The sequence below is a fragment of the Neolamprologus multifasciatus genome, chromosome 19 (genome assembly GCF_963576455.1).
Source record: "Neolamprologus multifasciatus chromosome 19, fNeoMul1.2, whole genome shotgun sequence".
Taxonomy (NCBI): domain Eukaryota; kingdom Metazoa; phylum Chordata; class Actinopteri; order Cichliformes; family Cichlidae; genus Neolamprologus; species Neolamprologus multifasciatus.
In genome coordinates, this window is record NC_140457.1 from 668,418 (window position 1) to 686,416 (window position 17,999).

General features: G+C 50.3%; 2 protein-coding genes across 3 annotated transcripts in view; one reads left to right on the top strand and one right to left on the bottom strand.

Moving 5' to 3' along the window:
• Nucleotides 1-17,999, top strand: part of rin3 (Ras and Rab interactor 3) — a 20,486-nt gene continuing 2,487 nt past the window's right edge. The window contains 14 exon segments of the mRNA XM_085142373.1: nucleotides 1-2,995; nucleotides 8,184-8,688; nucleotides 9,393-9,507; nucleotides 9,580-9,652; nucleotides 9,820-9,911; nucleotides 12,057-12,334; nucleotides 12,336-13,102; nucleotides 14,317-14,497; nucleotides 14,575-14,746; nucleotides 14,914-15,035; nucleotides 15,216-15,402; nucleotides 15,666-15,797; nucleotides 15,881-16,047; nucleotides 17,244-17,358. Coding sequence (XP_084998499.1) covers nucleotides 2,961-2,995; nucleotides 8,184-8,688; nucleotides 9,393-9,507; nucleotides 9,580-9,652; nucleotides 9,820-9,911; nucleotides 12,057-12,334; nucleotides 12,336-13,102; nucleotides 14,317-14,497; nucleotides 14,575-14,746; nucleotides 14,914-15,035; nucleotides 15,216-15,402; nucleotides 15,666-15,797; nucleotides 15,881-16,047; nucleotides 17,244-17,358 — 2,941 coding nt within the window. The 5' untranslated portion in view covers nucleotides 1-2,960.
• Nucleotides 11,066-17,999, bottom strand: part of tedc1 (tubulin epsilon and delta complex 1) — a 19,378-nt gene continuing 12,444 nt past the window's right edge. The window contains exons 9-10 of one of the 2 annotated variants that reach the window (XR_014871033.1): nucleotides 12,904-13,174; nucleotides 11,066-12,713 (exon numbers count right to left, since the gene is read on the bottom strand). Coding sequence is in view for 1 of the 2 variants with exons in the window: in XM_085142383.1 (XP_084998509.1) it covers nucleotides 13,163-13,174 (12 nt within the window). In the remaining variant the exon portion in view is untranslated. Of the gene's footprint in view, nucleotides 13,175-17,999 lie in introns of both variants that reach the window. The other variant, XM_085142383.1, reaches the window with a different exon arrangement.

Sequence of the window (17,999 nt, forward strand, 5' to 3'; positions counted from 1 at the left end):
TCAGAAGATCAAAAAGCTTCCTCTGGTCTCAACTTTTGAGAGCGAAGATGAGGAGGAGCTCAGAGTAGACCGCTACTCCTCAAAGGAGCCAGCTGAGGAGGTTCAGGTGTCTCCTTGATGCCTCGTGTCCATATTGGCTGAAAACTCCTCACTGCCCCTTTAGAAGAGCTGGAGGAAGTGGGTGGGGAGACGGAGGCCTGAGCATCCCAGCATGGATGGATGCATGGAGTACTTTCCCGAATCCATTACTGCAGCGAGGCTATTTAGGCTCACTTAGCATTTAGCCAGTGGATGGTCCTGAAAGCCAGCAGGAGCCCTCACTGCACAGTCGAACACTGAGGCAGCAGTTAACATGCATGAGAATGATTTCATTTATTCTCTGGAGGAAAAATCTTTTCTAAAAACGTATTTCATTAAAACTGGGCCAGTCGTCTCTGTGACGCTCGTGTGATTGACACATCGTCTTTATTATTATGCTGGCTTGCAATGTGAGCTCGAGTGGCGTTGACTCTGCGTGTCGAGACGAGATGGACAGAAACATTCGTCTGTGTGAGAGCAGCCTGTAAATCTGTGTGCACGCCGCGCAGCTGGGCTTCATAACAGGAACATCTGTGAGCATGAAGCCCCGGCACAAAGTGTGAGGAGCTTAGTGCTTCTCTATATTCAGATCTACACCTTTACATGAAGTTGTCAGTCCCCCAAAAGTCATAACTGAGGAACTGTGAGGGCAGCAGTAGCAGGGAGCATTAGCTGCTAACTCCACCCTCACATCCAAATATGGCCATTTCCTGAAACACAAAAACAACACGGCAGCATCCAAAACACAACCTCTGAATCTTAAAAATCCGGCTCCAGAAACCAAAGACAGCAGCACGCACAGTCTTTGTCCTGTTACATATTCCAGCGGAGCTTGTAAATACGCGACACCTCCCGCCGTGCTTTATTCGCTCTGTCAGTCACGTCTTTCTCCGTCTGGAACAAAAACCTCATGCTGTACGAACAGCTGATCCTCTCACTCTTTCACTCCTTCCACGTCATCTGTAGAAAATGTTGAAACGCCGTCAAATCCTGCAGCCGGCTCCCAGTAAACAAATGAATCACCTAAATCAAATGCTTGGCTGCCATTTCAGCTGAAACAGAACGCAGATAAAAGACGAGGTTCGAAATCTATTCAGACTCGTCCCAGCAGGCCTCTGGGGCAGCATATGGTGGCCTGTAACTGACACATATACTACAATCATGCTTTCACTGTGAGAACAGCCAAGAGCCAGCACGAATGTCTGACAAAATATATCACATTACATCCATTATTCATTATGATATATGGCACGTCCAAGCTTCGATGAACAGGAGGTGATCTGAGAAATGCATGTGCAGTAATTTATGCACATGAAGACCCTCACACGCCTCATTCGATGCTCCAATCAGGGATCTTCTCTGCAGCATTGATCAGTTTTCACTTAGTCTGTGATTTTTCCACAGACTGTAAATGCAAGATGGACGTTCAGTTGTGAAACCAGCGACCGTGAAGCCGTCTGAGCTCAGCGGATCAGGACGCTCATTTTCTCACAAACAATACAATCAGACTTCAGAGGAGGCGCCCCCTGCTGGGCGTTACAGAGAGCAGCTTTGAGGCCCTGAGCTGATAGCTGCATAAGCATTTCATGCAGCTCACCAGAAAAATCAGTGAGAGGCGGTAAAATCGTTCAGGTCAGCCTTCAGTCTGAGGTCAGGTCTGTTTTGGCGTCGGCGGCGTGATTAAACGGTGGTGAGGGCGAGCGTTACCGTGGTCACAGTGGGCCTTTAATGAGCCCCGCTCCCTGCTGCTCGAGCAGCCGAGGATAAAAACAGCGAGCTGAAAATGACCGAGCGTGACTCTTAGTGTAGTAATGAGGTTTCCTGGTTTCATCCCAGGTGGATGTTGTGGGCCACAGCGCCCTCTGGTGGATGCTCACTGATGCTGATGTAGTGTGAAGTCAGCTTCTCACCTGGTTTTTCATGTGAGTAGTGGAGGCTGTCGGAGTGAAAAATGATCACACAGGAAGCAGCTGCACACTCACCACACATGAATGCACCGTGTGTGTGTGTGTGTGCACGTGTGACCACATATGCATGTCCACCATGCACCCTTAAAGTTTTACAGTAAGTGCAGCCATCAGAGCAGCAGTGGGGGTTAGACCTGCAGCGTCTGTAGCTTCTGCACACGCTGCAGAGTTTCTGATTAACATCAACGCTCACTCTGAGCTCTGTCTCCCAAAACTGCAAACATGAAGTCTTCCTGCCACACACACTTTAATTTGAGCTATCAGTCCAATCTTAATAGTTTCTTTGGGCAGGAATGTCTTCAGAGGGAGAGATTATACACGAGAGAAGAGATAAGATCAGGCAGGAGGAGGTGTGGAGAAGCAAAAGCAGAGTTTCTATTGTAAATGTGAGCAGGGAGGAGGAGGAGGAGGAGGAGGAGAACGGGGTCAACAAAAAAAAAAAACAGTGACGCCTGCAGGAAACATGAAGTCCAGCATTCCAGAGTTTGAGCGGAGAGCATCTGGAAAAGTTTAAAAGTAGAGAGGGGAGGAGGGACGGGGAGGAGGCAGGGTTGTGTTTCCGAAAGATGTAAAAATGCAGAAATTCAAAGATTGAGCAGCCGAGCTGAGAAAGAGCAGGATCAGCTGCAGAGCGGTGAAGCAGAGAGAGTGTGTCACAAGCTAAGAAGAGGCAGAGCAGGGGAAGTCTGACCAAAGTGCTCGGCCTCTTCCTGCCTCACGAACGGCTCAGGAAGTCGAGGCTTAAACACGGGGGAGGGCCGACACACAGGGACACATTTTCCCTTCGCCTTGTAGTTTCTCCTTATTCAGGCCTGCTCAGATCAACAGGAGGAGGAAAGAAGGGGGCAAAGAGGAGGCGGGGTTTTCGATGGAGCTGAGAGACGCGGAGCAGTCGAACAGTCAGTCGCCGCCGTTATGATGGAGGCCAGCGTCGTTCCCCAGGACGCAGGGTGAGTCTGACGGGGGTCTGCGGTGATATGTACGGGTGGAAAAAGCAACCAGAGGCATTTTTGAGTGAGAGGAAAGGGGGATGGTGCTGCGGTGTCAGAGTGGAGGAGGGAGTCGGGGGTCGAAAGTCAGACAGGAAAAACAGATGTGATGACTCACTCGCTCATATTTAGGTCAGTGTCCTCCCAGAGCGGGGAAAATCCTGATTCTGTGATTGGAGTCTGTTTCCATACTTCCAGAGTTAGAGAGGTCTGAGTTGATGGGAAGTGCTCCAAAAAGGCGCATTGACTGCTATCACATCTGAATGTCAGCTTAATGCTTCAGCATTTAACTTAAATGAAAAAGTCTTCAGTAGTGAGCGTAAGGACAAAACCCTCCCTCATGGAGCATTTCTGAGGTTTACTGAGAGGAATGATTATTGCTCCTATTCCCGATTCTAAATTCTGTTTGCTTAATTTGTCAAAGAATCAAAGACTTTGTGTGAACGATGGAAGCTGCAGTTCCTCTAACGCCCACTAGAGGCTCCAGCAGAGGCTCCCGAGATAAAACGTCCAACTTTACAGCAGAAAGAAAGAAAAACTGTTTTGATCTCTTCCTTCCTGTTTGACTTGTATGAAGGCTTAAAGTTTGCATTATTGGGGGTGTGGCCTCTTTGACTGACAGGTGGATGGTGACACAGGTGGCTGCAGCTGCTCGCGGTCTGCTAACTAGACCTCTCAACGTGTTTGTGCTGTTGGAGCATTTTTAATGACATCATCTGACCAATAATATGGCTGCTGTGAGGTCACTGTACTAACAGACCGTCCCCAAAGGCGGAGCTCCAGGTGTGGTGCACAGTGAAGTTCTAGGGTTTTGATTGGATGTTGTAGAGCACTAAATCAGCAGGTCTGTGTGATGGTCTCATGGCAGCCAGCACTCCTCCCTCATTTCTAAAGATGATTTTTCAAACTGAGGAGTCCAAAACCAACGGCCGGCTAGGTCCATCTTTTATATACAGGCTATGTTTAAACCCACATTCTGTGTAATGTCCAGCAGGGGGCGACTTCTCTGGCTGTGAAAAGAAGTCATTGTAAATCAGTGTCCTGCTCTGTGGCATTCGTTTCGTCTGTGTCCAAATCAGCACGTTATCGAGGCCGCGGGTCGGCAGGGAGCGTGAGCGTTGTTGTGCTGACGGCTCGCAGAGTCAGCGGCGGGTGAAGTATTGTGCTGCTTTACTACGCTGCAGTATCACTTCTTCATTTAAAACTCCTCGGGGATAAAAGGCCCAGATAAGTCATGTATGAGATGTAAAAGTGGATGCTTACACATCACAGGACTGTTACTGAAGCCTGCAGAGCTCACATGTGACTGCATCAAAACTGCAGTGGAGTAAAAACTGATGCAGTAACTGTGAAAGTCGAAGCCCATCCACCTATCCATCCACCCATCCATCCACCCATCCATCCTCTCCTTACGTTGGTTGTGGGGGCAGCAGGGGGCTCCCTCTGGGGCACAGACCTCTTTCGCTGCTTTTCTTGATACGTCTTCATGTTTTTGGTCAGTGAAACCATCTATAAGGCCTGACCTGCAGTGACAGGCTGCTGTCAGACCTGCACCATCACCTGCACGTCCATATCTTTAAACAAGCATAAATGACCAACACAGCGTTTAGCTGTGAGTTTACAAGTGAGTTACAGTTTCTTCTCTCTTGGCATTTGATCCGTCTGCGGCTGCAGGTCACAGATGCCCGTCTTCACAACTTTTTATTATTTATGTACGGGCCGGTCCTTATTAGCACTCAGGGCACTTTTTACTCTCCATACAAACGACACCAACACTCTCATGCACCAGCTCAGGGGTCAGTGCCCTGCTCGAGGATACTCCAGCACGCAGACTGGAGGAGCCGGGGGTCGAACTACCGGCCCCACCCGTTTACTCGTTGACAGACTTTAGTGGTCGAACACTTTTCAGCCCAATGATCCTGAGGCAGCACATGTGAACCAGCCTAACAACCATGAAAGACAGGAAGTATCCGAGGCCGCCCTGCTGGCTGTAAAGTGTTGCGCAGGAAGTGACAACCTTCCCGTGCAGTCAGGCTGAGTTCAGCGTGTCCAGCTCAGGCGCTCCGATACAGAGGTGCCGATGGAGTCCTGCTTGGTGGTGTTTAATCGTCCAGCATCTGACGACCGGATGTTGGCGTGGAGCGCCACACAGACACCCTCACTCCCATGATCGCCTTCGTGTTGCTACGTCCCCCAAATGTTCCTCCTTTGAACAGGTTGAGCACATCCACAGATCGGGACCATAACCACTCCACTCGTATGACATCACCACAGCAGAGCACGAGTGAAGGCACTGCTTCATGTTTAATAGAGTCCGAGCGTGGACTTTAAACCTGTGTCAGGTAGAGACGAACCTCAGCGACTGATGGGTGTAGGCCGTTTCTAACGTCTCCTCCGCTGGAATCAAAGGTGGAGTAAATGTGCGTGGTGTTTCCCTGCAGCTCAGCAAACATGAATCAAACAGGATGTCTGCTTCTGGTCACAGCTTGAAAATTCAGCTGACTGAACGATTTATTGCGCCGCCTGTCTTCCTGTGAGCAGACGGCACTTCTGGCCGTTGGGCTGGGATCGGTTGGTCACATGATCTCATCAGCCTGAAATCCACTGAAGACGCGTCTCAGTGGAATCAACAGCTGAGAGACGGATGGCACCGAAGCCCCGGCAGCTCCTTTTAGACGCCGTCCCTCTCAGGACCTCCTCCAGCTTTTCCTGGAGACAGTTAAGTGACGCAATCACTCCACTGTGTCCTGGCTTTCCCCGAGATTCCCAAAGGAACGTCGGTCGGCCGCTAAATCACCTGCATGCTGTGCACGACCACAGACCGGTTCAGGGTCCACAAGCCTAAAGACACTTTCATGCACGCTGCACCTCCATGAGCTCGTCTCACTTCTGCTTCATCCCTTTTGGACATGAAGTGACCCCCCCCCCCGTGTAACAGCTGCTTTAAACACAAACACGAGGAGCTCAAGAACAACACCTTACGTCACTCTGCTGTCAGCAATCTGCTGTAATTTACAATCACCGGCACTCTTTGCGTTGCAGAAGGAGAAGTGAGCAGAGGAAGTCATGAAGCAAACATTAACGCTCGCTGATGGCGCCACTCTCAGCTGAGAGCCTTTGTTATCTACGGGCCACAAACAGCACGGAGACAAACGTACGTTAGCATGACCGTGCTGTAACACACCGCTAGCAAGTGTTCGTCTATTTAAAGCCAAACCACCAGACCACTGAAGATAAGGCAGAGGTAACTCAGGCTGCAGCGAAGGTAAATAAAGGCTGCAGCCTGCAGCCTGCAGGTGCATGCTGGGATTTTAATAGAACAACACAGGAGGCCATGGGGGGGGTCCAGGTGACCCTGACCCCTCAGAGGGTCAACGACAGGAAACAGATCTTCTTCTTATATGTGGCGAACTGCAAGAGGAACAACACAAGTTGTGAAAGTGTTTCTTTTCATGTTTCATGTTTCCGCTGAGTGAGTCACCTGTCAGGTAGCAACACACACACCTGGAAACCCAACGTCCACCTTCAGCCACGAGGAGCAAAGACAGCGAGACAGGTGTTCACATTTCTGCAGTCAAGCGACCACAGAGCGCAAAGAGGCTGCGATGGTTTGCACACGTGCAGAGGAGGGAGAGGAGGATGAAGATGGAGCTGCCAGGCAGGAAGAGAAGAGGAAGACCTCAGAGGAGGATGGTTGGGGCAGATGAAGAAGTGACTCGTCTTCCCCGCTCCGTCCTCCGTGTCGACATCCTGATGGGATCTTTGTTCTGTTGTGAGCACAGAGACAGCAGGAGCACCTGTCGGACTCACCTGGCAGGTAAAGCCGGGGAGATGCAAACACTGCAGGCGTGCATTCACCTCACGATCAGAAGAGCTGATGGTAACGATGTGCAGCCATCAGAGAAGGACTACCTTACAACACCAACCTGCTATTTTGGTCTCTGTTTGGTAACCACAGGTATGACGAACTGACCACAGACTTCCTCTAACAGCATCGCGCTATTAACTCGCTGTGTTCACCAGGTGATGATGAGGAGCAGCTCACTGACACACAGACACACGGCGCCCTGCTGCCCGTGTGTCAGGCTGGAGGAGGAGGCATCTCAAACACGCCGTGCTCCTGCTGGACCAGCTTTTACCGTTTCATAGGCTTAAAAAGCCAAACGGTGACCCCGTGACCCCTAGAGGCCGCGCTGTAATGTCAGATGATGTAAATGAATCACTTGCCCTGACAAACCCCAGAGACCGCTTTCATCAGCTGCTGTTGTCCTGTGCTCCGGTTTCTGATGCACCGCTAACATCTGTGTGGTTTCCAGGCTGCAGTGAGCGAGGAGCTCTGAGCGCTGCAGCCACGGCGAGTGAGGAAGACTCTGAGATTCAATTAGTCTTTATCGTCTCTCTAAGACTTAAAACGCCTCAGCTGAAGCAACGGGATCTCATCTTCAGCTTTCTGAGGAGGCTTCACCTCTCACCTGACGAGCTCTAGCATCCTCCTGTGGTTGGCACCTCGGAGGCTGTCCTGAAACTCACCACGCGACGCACAAAGACTTCACACCTTAGATCACATGACTCAGACAACAACACCCCCGGGCCTTGACAGGCACAGGATGAGTCAGTGATACCACGACCTTGACATCAGACTTCACCTCCTAACATGGTCACCAGCACAGCTTGCGTTAGCATCCATCCGTGTTCCAGCGCTCGCTCACGCAGGGAGACCCTACCTGGGCCTCAACAACATACCTGCAGGGTCCCTCAGGTGTCTTTATCACCACCTTAAATCAACACAAAGTGCTGCACACGACACTGAAAAAATAAAACAATTATAAAACAAATGAAACCAGACTCAGGAGCCGGTCACGTGACCTGGGAGCTCCGTCAGGGTTCACAGAGGGGCGGTAGGAGTCGTCAAGTTAAGTCAAATGTTTAACTCCGCCCCTTTGAAGCCGGCGATGATGCCCGCCATTATGAAATCTGCGACACGCTCAGAGAACCTGAAGCAGCAGCAGGTGTGTTTTAAAGGGCGGGGCCTGGGCCCAGCGGGTGGGCCGTCCTCTCAGTGTGGTTAAAGTCCGAGCAGCTGACCACAGGAAACATCACCAGCCAGCTGTCAATCTGTTTATTGACCTTTGACCTTTTCTCTTTGCAGCCCTGTGACAGGACCACTTGACCTGCCCTCCCCCCTGCCTCCGCCCTCGCTGCCCTCCCACCCGCCGCCCCGGCCATGTCGGCCCAAGCCTCCACCTTCTGCAGTCAGGAACTCCCACCTCCCCTCTCGACCTCCTCTGCCTCCAGCCACCCCTCCGTCCCTCCCTCCCCCTCTCCCTCCTGTCCACGCACCTCCTCCCTTATCTTTGCCTCCCCCTCTCTCACCTTCCCCTGTCCCCACTCCTGCTCCTCCCCTGCTGTCCTCTGTCTCCTCTGATCTGACGCCCACTTTCTCCCCTCCCCCTCTTCCTGCTCCTTTATCTCCTACACTCCCACCCCCCTCCTCTTCTTCCTCCCCCCCTCCCACCCCTGTGTTCCCACCAGCCTCACCGGCTCCTCCCGTGCTGAGCTCGGTGGACCGGCTGGTCGGGAGCACCTCCGTGTGGCGGCCCCAAGGACTCAGCCGAGAGCAAACCGCCAGGATACTGGAGGAGGAGCCAGCCGGGGTGAGACGCACACACACACACACACACACACACACACACACACACACACACACACACACACACACACACAGGTATCCCCTCTATAATGGGCCTTATTTACAGGGTAAATATCCTTTACTCTGATGGAAATACGTCATCATCTCCTTTTTATTTTTATTATCATTTCCTTTTCATTTAGCTTTTGTGCTGGATTGAGCAAATATGACGGGTTACAGGAGCCAGGCTCTGATCATAACTCACAAATCATTTGGTTATATGGACCTTTCTTCATTTTCCACCTGCGTCAGTGTGTGAATGTGTGTGTGACTGGATGTCGTGTAAAGCGCTATACAAATACAGGCCATTTACCATTTTCCATCTTTCACACACTGAAAGCTACCGTTTCACAGTAGAGATAACATCTAATATCTATTATAAACATATTTAATAATTAGCATATATCAAATAGCAAATCTGAGCAGTGGAGCAGAAGATTGTGTGGTTGGCTTGAGATGGAATGACTTCACATCCAGGTGAATCACAGCTGCATGTTTGTTTTTATGGGATCCGTTAAGTTTGTGAGACGCTGACATGTGAGAGCGTCCTCAGACTTGTGCTGACGCTCGCGCTGAGTCATACAGCTGTGCGCTTCTAAAATAGGAGGCAGCTTCTTATTGTACATCACATGACCTCAGACTCAAAACCACACTCGCTGGTGTCTGCAGGCTTTTCTGGTGCGCAGCACAGAGGACGACGACGTCGCGACGCTATCGGCACGGCTGCCTGACGAGCAGGGGGCGCCGCTCGTACGCGACATGAAGATCCAACAACACAAGACGTGTAGGTGCTGCTTCAGAAAGTACACACACTCACACAAAGGAGGAAGTCATTCATTCTTCTCTGTCTCCCCAGTCGTCCACTTGGAGGGCTCCTCTCTGGTCTTTGATGACATCTTCAAACTCATCTCCTTCTACTTCCACAGCAGGTAACACAAACACACCTGCAGCAGCACGCAGGACAACACACAACACACACACTGTGAAAACAAGCCTGCGGTGCTCGCAGTATCCACACACTCACATTCACATACATGTGCACACTCTTTCAATACCTGCTTCATTCAACCTTCTCCCAACTCGATCCACCAATCAGAGACATCCTGGCCGTCCCGCTGAGGTTACCCACGGCCATTACCACGGCAACTAAGAGAGAGGAGCTGGAGAGCATTGCTGCTATGGGTGCAGGTAAAATAATTAACTCATCAGGTTATTAAAGTTGTCAAATTATCACTGAGGCAAACATCAGCATCCACCATACAGTTAAAATGTGTCCTATGTCTTCTAATGATGCTGCCTAAGGGAAGCATGTATAATGTAAACAGAATTGGTCCTAGCACTGAACCCTGTGGAACTCCATAATTAACCTCAGTGTGTGAAGAGGACTCTCCATTTACATGCACAAAACTGGAGTCTATTAGATAGATATGATACAAAACCACTGCAGTGCAGACTGGTTTTCTGAGTTTCACAGCTGGGTGGACGAGGCTAAGCATCAGGCTTTCCAAATGAATTAAAAGTCTGTCTGGGTCTTTGGTTGATTAATAGGCTGGTGTGAAAATTGCTGCCACAACCTCCCCCTCGGCCTGTGCTTTGAGGTTCTGGTAGTTAGAATGACTCAGGGGTGTTGATTCATTTAAACTAACATAATCATCCTGCTGCAACCAGGTTTCTGTAAGGCAGAGTAAATCGATTTGTTGATCAATTATTAAGTCATGTACTAACAGAGACTTGGAGGAGAGAGACCTAATATTTAATCCACATTTCACTGTTTTACTCTTTGGTTCAGATGTGGATACTGTATTGTTCTTTCTTTGTAATTGTTTATGTTTAAGTTGTTTTTGCTGGTTTTAGTTTGTTTTTGTCTGTTTGGGAGCTGACACAGTCTCTATGGAGATGGGGGGGTTTTTTTTGGGGGGGGGTGGTAGCAGGAGGAGAGAAGCTGCAGAGAGGCGTGTAAGACTGCAACTCTGCTTCCTGGTTCAACTCTGGATAGTCATATTTTTGGGGGGGTTTAATAAATGTGTCCATATTTCTAGAAATGAGAGCTGCTCCATCCAAAGTGGGATGGATGCCGTCTCTCCTAACAAGACCAGGTTTCCTCCAGAAGGTTTGCCAATTATCTATGAAGCCCACATCGTTTCTGGGACACCACTCAGACAGCCAGCAATTTAAGGAGAACATGCGGCTAAACATGTCACTCCTGGTCTGATTGGGGAGGGGACCAGAGAAAACTACAGAGTCCCACATTGTTTTAGCAAAGTTACACACCAATTCAATATTGATTTTAGTGACCTCCGATTGGCGTAACCGGGTGTCATTACTGCCGACGTGAATTATGATTTTACTGAATTTACATTTACCCTTAGCCAGCAGTTTTAAATTTCCTTCAATGTCGCCTGCTCTGGCCCCTGGAAGACAATTGACTATGGTTGCCGGTGTCTCTAGCTTCACATGTCCGAGAACAGAATCACCAATTACCAGAGTTTGACCCCCGGCGGGTGTGTCGCCAAGTGGGGAAAAATGGTTTAAGACTATGCTTCATACTCACCGTCACCCAGCGGCCCTCTTTCCCCAGCTGCTTGGGGTCTGCCGGGGAACAGCTAGCAGGGCCTACGCTATCTTCGGCTGCACCAGCTACAGGGGCCTGGCTAGCTACAGGTGAATGAAGGGTGCGAAGCCGAGTCTCCAATTCAGTAATCTTGGCCTCCAGAGCTGCAAATATGCTACATTTGTTACAAGTATCATCACTGCTAAAGGAGGCCGGGGAGTAACTAAACATCTGACACAATGAGCAAGAAAGTGCAGAAGGGACAGGTGAAGTAGCCATGGTGCTAACGAGTCGGCTACGAGCTAAGCTAAGCTAGCAAGACCCCAAAGACACAGTGAGTGAATACTGTTAATAAAATTAGCAGGTGAATCAAAAGAGAGTGTGCTTTGGATAACGCTCGACAAACAATCCTCTCACCCCAACCAATCACAGCAGATGGCTCCGCCCCTCCCTGAGCCTGGTTCTGCGGGAGGTTTCTTCCTGTTAAAAGGGAGTTTTCCTTCAAAGTGCTGCTCATAGGGGGTCATATGATTGTTGGGTTTTTCTCTGTATGTACTATTGTAGGGTCTACCTTACAATATAAAGCGCCTTGAGGCGACTGTTGCTGTGATTTGGTGCTGTATTTGCATTGTATTAAACAAGAAATAAGTTTTCCTACGTTTTTAATGAAGCTTTTAGATATGCTACACAAAAACACCACTATGTTGTAACAGGAAGAGGAAGTGATGATAATGATGGTGATGAAATCATGTAAATGGGAGTAACTCTTCTTCGCGTTGCAGATTTCTGGACGTCTGACCTGAACCGGCGAGCTGAGACTCAGGACCTGATGTTGGATCAGACCCACATGTATCTGTACGTGAACTCTGTTCCTGTGGAGGAGCGGCCCAGAGACACGAGCAAAGACCTGAGCCCCTCCTCCTCCACATCCAAACACAACATCAGCACCAATCAGAGCATCACCTCCTCCCTGCACAACGGAGAAGCCTCACAGAAGCCTAGCACGCAGGTCAAAGGTCAAACCAAAACAAGTTTTGAGCTTAAATACAAGCGCCCTCCACCCCCGCCCCCCCAGCCTGGGCTCAGGGGCCGGGATGGGCCTCCTCTTCTCCCCTCCTCCCCCCTCGCCTGAGCCGCTGTCTTCTGCAACTCCTGAAGCTGAGAGAAAAGAGGAAGGAAGGGGAGGAGTAGTGGAGAGAGAAGAGAGGAAGTCGGCGTTGACATCACCTCCCCCGTCGAGGCCTCTCGTCCCCCCGCAGGGCCGAGCTGCTCCCCCTCTGCCTCCTGCTCCTCTCTGTCGCACCTCTCCCTCCAGAAAAAGCTCTGAGCGAGAGGCTGGAGAAGGGACAGAGAGAGAGAAGGGACAAAATGCTGCGAAGAAAGCCGAGCGAGAGGAGGGAGGAGAGCAGGGGGAGAAAAGGAGAAGTAAATCAGGTCTGCTGTTTGAGCAGGACAGCAAGGACCAGCACCAAGCGGCGGCAGAGGAGGAGGAGAAGGAGGGAGGAGGACAAGGCAAGGAGGAGGAGAAGGAGGACAAAGTGAGAGCCAGCCCACCGTGCCCCCTGCCGGGAAAGAAACCGTCCCGCCCAGTACCTCCACCGAGGAGGAAACCCACCTCACCCGACTCACCTGCGTCCCTCAACCAGCCCGGAGGAGCCAATCAGAGCGCTCCAATCAAAGTGCCCCTTCCATCCTCAGCACGGCGGCCGGATGTGTCGCTGTACTCGCCACAGGGGGGCGCTATGTTGGCAACCCAGCCCGACTCCAGCTCCACCAGCAGCACAGAAGAAGACATAGAGCTGAACCAGGAACTGGAGCAAAACCACAGGTACGCCTGAGCCCATCACCTGGGCTGGTATGAGCCTGGCTTCATGCCGCCTCCTCCTGGTCACTGATGGAACTGCAACAAAAACAAAAGCATTTTCCCCGCAGACAGCAAACGTTAAAAACAAATAATTTTCACTCTGTCGTGCATTTTTAACCGCTAACTGTTCCTCTGGGCCATCATTTACCGCCTCTTTCTCAGACCCCGCTTGCATCCACCTGTGCACATGCACAGGTCATGGAGGTCTGGAGGTCAGACAGGTGGCTGTGCCAGATGTTGCAAGTTTATGGTTCTGGTAGTTTTGGATCATAACTCTGTTCTCTGTCAAAATAAAACTTTGCTTTTATTGCGCTGGTTTGGTTTAAGCTTAAAGTTCAAACAGGATGAGAACCACATGCTGCTGTGATTTATTCCACTGCCATGAGTGGGTCTTAAACCGGACAGTAACCCAGCTGTGGCCGATATCAGCACAGCCTGACACCCAGAGGCTAGGCCAGCCGGGTCCATGGACTCGGCTGATAACACCAAGGTCAACTATTATCATCATGCAGTCGAGCTTCAATAGGCCAAAATGAAACTGCAGTCATTTACTATCTGGGTCTTGCACACAGTGCAGCCTCTGCTGACTGCACGGCAGGTGACTGCATGTTTACAGCTAACATCAGGAAGCAGAGGGTCCCAGCGCAGACCCCTGCTGCACACCACATCTGATCAGCGAAGCACAAAAACCTGCAGATACTCCTGAACAGGCTGAAGAACCAGATTAGCAACAAACATCCACCTTAAATGCAGCTGCAGCAGCTACAGATTTGTGATAGAGCGGAGAGATGAGGCTTTGTAAATCTTGGCTCCTCAGCTGGTCATCCTGTGGTTTCAGATTTTGTGCAGCTCCTTTCAGACCACAGCAGACTTTACGTGACATTTTTAACACGTTCTGAAACACTTCTGATCCCCCGACAGACTCATGGTCTCAGGTTCTCAGGCTGCACACGTCTCTGTAAAGCTGACATCATCAAAGCTTCTGAGGTCAGTGTGGAAACCTATAAACACCACTGCTCTGTGCAGGATGTCTCAGTAAGGACCGGAGCTCGTAGTCTGCTGCACCATCATGCTGGTCAAAAGGAAATCGCAGTAAAGTGCAGAAAGTTTGTTGATGCAAGCGTCAGGTGTCGCACAGATACGGTGAGCTCAAACTAAAGGCTTTGCTTTCTTTCCAGCCGCCTGGCAGAGAGTCGCAGCCCCAAAGCAGCCGTCAGACGAACCTCCACCACCGTGATGTTGGACAAAGCCCGCTACCGTCTGTCAACCGTCCTCACCGGGCTCATCAGTCACGAGCGCCGCCTCACGCAGCGCATCGTGGAGCTCGCCAGGGACCCTTTCAGCTACTTCGGCAACCTGGTGAGTGCGCAGAGGCGGAAGCCTCCCACCCAAACCCTCACCTCACGCCACGTCATGTGACCAGTCTGTGTGTTTAGGTGAAAGAGCACCGCGCCTTCACCCTGGAGACGATGTCGAGCCACTCGTCCTCCACCGAGATGCTGCAGGAGATCCGACAGATGATGACTCAGCTGAAGAGCTACCTGCTGCAGAGCACGGAGCTGCAGGCCATGCTGGAGCCGCAGCACCAGTACACGCAGGACAAACTCGGTAACTCGCAGCTTTTTATTTTTAGACTGCATTATGTGGAGGTCACACGGGGAAGTTTGAGCTCAGTCATTTCCTCGAACATCGCACAGCGTCATCGTTTCTGTGGTTACGAAGAAATAAACGGTGACGTCAGCCGTTCTGCTTTAACTCTGATCTTGTGCCTGCAGAGAGCATTGTGGAAGCTGCTCTGTGTAAGAGCGTCCTGAAGCCCTTGAAGGAGTCCATCTATCAGAGGCTGGAGAAGCTGCACACGGGCAACGGCGGCCTCAAACAGCTGGCCCAGAACCAGGTGGTGCAGCGAGCTGCCTCCGTGAAATAAAACCTCGACCGTCACTCTTTTCTTTGACTTTTTAAAGCTTTTCACCTGTTTTCATCCTTCATGCATGCACCTGCAGGCCTGCTGCAGTCCCTGCGCAGCAGCAGGAGCGTCCTCTGCGATGCTGATGGTGTTTGTGTTGTTGTGTGTCAGTCTGTGGTCCTCGGCAGCACCACCACGGCGTTAGGAATTACCACGGCTGTCCCCGAGGCCTCGTCTATGGAGAAGATCAGCATCAAACTGAACAACCTCCATCAGGAGTATTCTCCTCAGAAGAAGATCGAGCAGCTGTTGAAGGCCTGCAAGATCATCTACGACTCCATGTCCATCAGCAGTCCAGGTCAGCATCGCCAGCTGTGCTTTAAGCCCCGCCCCCACGGTATTAAACTACATGTACAGGAAAAAGTGCAGATGAATAAATATCTGGAGGTCAGCGTATAGTTATGTACCCTGCGGTTATCGAGCCTCTATTGCTCGAGCGAGGCGTGGCGTAACAAACATGCGACTGAGGCGCATCAGTGCCAACCAGCTGTGGAGAGCAGAGTCGCCCCCTGCTGACTGTAAGAATAAAGTGCAGGTTTAGATTTCCCTTTGTCCCTGCAGGGCGGGCCCACGGCGCTGATGATTTCCTGCCTGTGATGATGTACGTCCTGGCCCGGTCCAACCTGTCCGCCCTGCAGCTGGATGTAGAGTACATGATGGAGCTGATGGACCCGTCGCTAACGCTGGGAGAAGGTGCCAACCCACGCCGAAAATACTCACACACACTCCTCTGTGTGCTGATCACGTCACTGAAATCACTGAGTGTGTGTGTGCAGGCTCCTATTACCTGACCACCACCTACGGGGCGCTGGAGCACATCAAGACATTTGACCAGCAGAGGTCAGCGACGCGCCAGCTCAGCAGAGAGGTCCAGGACTCCATCCACCGCTGGGAGAGACGGCGCACATTCAACCAGGAGCGCACGTCTCAGGGCTCAATACGGGTACACACACACACACACACACTCACACAGTAATATTTGTTTTTAAACAAAAACAATTTCACAAACTGAAAATTTCAGTTTTAAAAAACTGAAATAAAATAAAACGATAGAGGCTTATCCTTCGTTTTGTTGTTGTTGAATCAGTAAAGTTTCCTGCCTGATGAGACTTTTATGAACTTGACTCTCTGCTTTCTAAAAGTTCATATTGTAATATTTGCACTGATATCTTAAATCTTGCCTCACAAATACAACAATCATTGAAATCATCTAAAACGAACAAAACTAAAGTCTTAAACGAAGTAAAAGTAAATAGAATGAAAACAAAAGTGAAAATAAAGAACTCTAATACGACTGTGTTTGTGTAATCACTGAGCCAACACACTGAGACAGCCAGCCAATCACATTCAGACCTGCTGACTGCATGTCTGTGGACGGTGGGAGGAGCCACATGTGTGCACACATGTGGGAGGAGCCACATGTGTGCACAGTAAAAGTCTAAGTGTGAGAATTATTACTGGGAGGTCTTAAACAAGGTTATAAGATTCAACGTCGCCTCAAACGGCATCTCGATGAAATCATTTGTAAAGTAACTAAATTTAGGATTTAGAAACTACGTAAGAAGACAAATGTTCTCAAAGCAAAGACGTTGCAGCTGCATGTGAGACTCCAACTGTGACTGAATCTGTCAGACAGTCGAGCGCTGCCTGGTAAAAACACGGCTGTTAGACAAAGGGACCCAGCAGGGAACCCTGAGGTACTCCCTGAGTTCTCCAGCTCTTGGTCAGTTTGGTGCCTCAGGAGGTTTCAGTGAATCTGTCTGTGGTTTGTGTGGACTGTAATATCTGCTCTGAACTTCTAAACTGTGTTTCTGGCAGACATCCTCCACGTTACAATAATTAAAAAATTATTAATTATATTATTAAAAAATGAAATTAAAATGTTTTCAAACGGTTAAAAAATCGAAACTGAAACCAGAAAATCCGATGCTGAAGCTGAAACACACTCAGAGTTTAAAATAACCTGAAACTCACACAGGTGAAGATAACCACGTGGCAGGAAGTTGAACTAAAAGTCAAAGTAAAACAGGAAACTCAAAGTAGCAGAAGACGACAGGCACACACGCAAAGATGAAACCAAATCTCTGCAGAATACAAACGCATGCAGGCGAGTGAGCGCTCCTCTCTGCTCCTCTGCAGGACTTCCTGACGGTGTGCTGCCCCGAGATCGGAGCCAACCCCAAAACTCTGGGCGTCCTCCCCACGACCACCATCCAGCAGCTCTCTGAGCAGTGCGCCGCACGCTTCGAACAAGGTAACCCCACGTCGGCCGTCACGGCGGGGACAACGCAAAGCAGCTTTCTTCCCGTCAGAATCAGTGAACATCAGCACACATCTGCTCAGATGAAGCTCTTCACACACAGATTGGCTCTCTGGGTTTTCCTGTCGGTGCCAGCTCTCACCTGGGGTCACCTGTCTGCCTCACGGTGGCTGCAGTTATGTGGAGACAACCTGTGCAGTCACCGTGTGATTGACAGAGGGTTACTCAGAGGGAGCTGCACACGTAACCTCCGGGCGAGCCCAGGTCACTGCGACTACTTGCTGTTGGAAAAGTGAAAATATTCAGAGCAACCTCTGAACAATCAGTTTTGTCCTGGCAGGAGGCTGCAGCCTTATTTTTGAGATCGTCTCTTCTTATTGTGTCGTTCCGGTTAACGATAGTTCCAAGATAAAAATCAGAGGCATCGTCCGACCTGCTCAACTCCAGCATCACCTGGAGGTTCAGGCTCCAGACTTCCTCCTATCCCAGCATCCTCCTCTGCATGTCCTTCTTCTGCATCCATGAACCCACTCTGAGGTCTTCCTCTGCTCCATCTTCATCCTCCGCCCTCCCTCATCTGCACATGCTCAGACCCTCTGACTGAGCGGCCCCTGTTGCTCACTCTCAGTGAACAC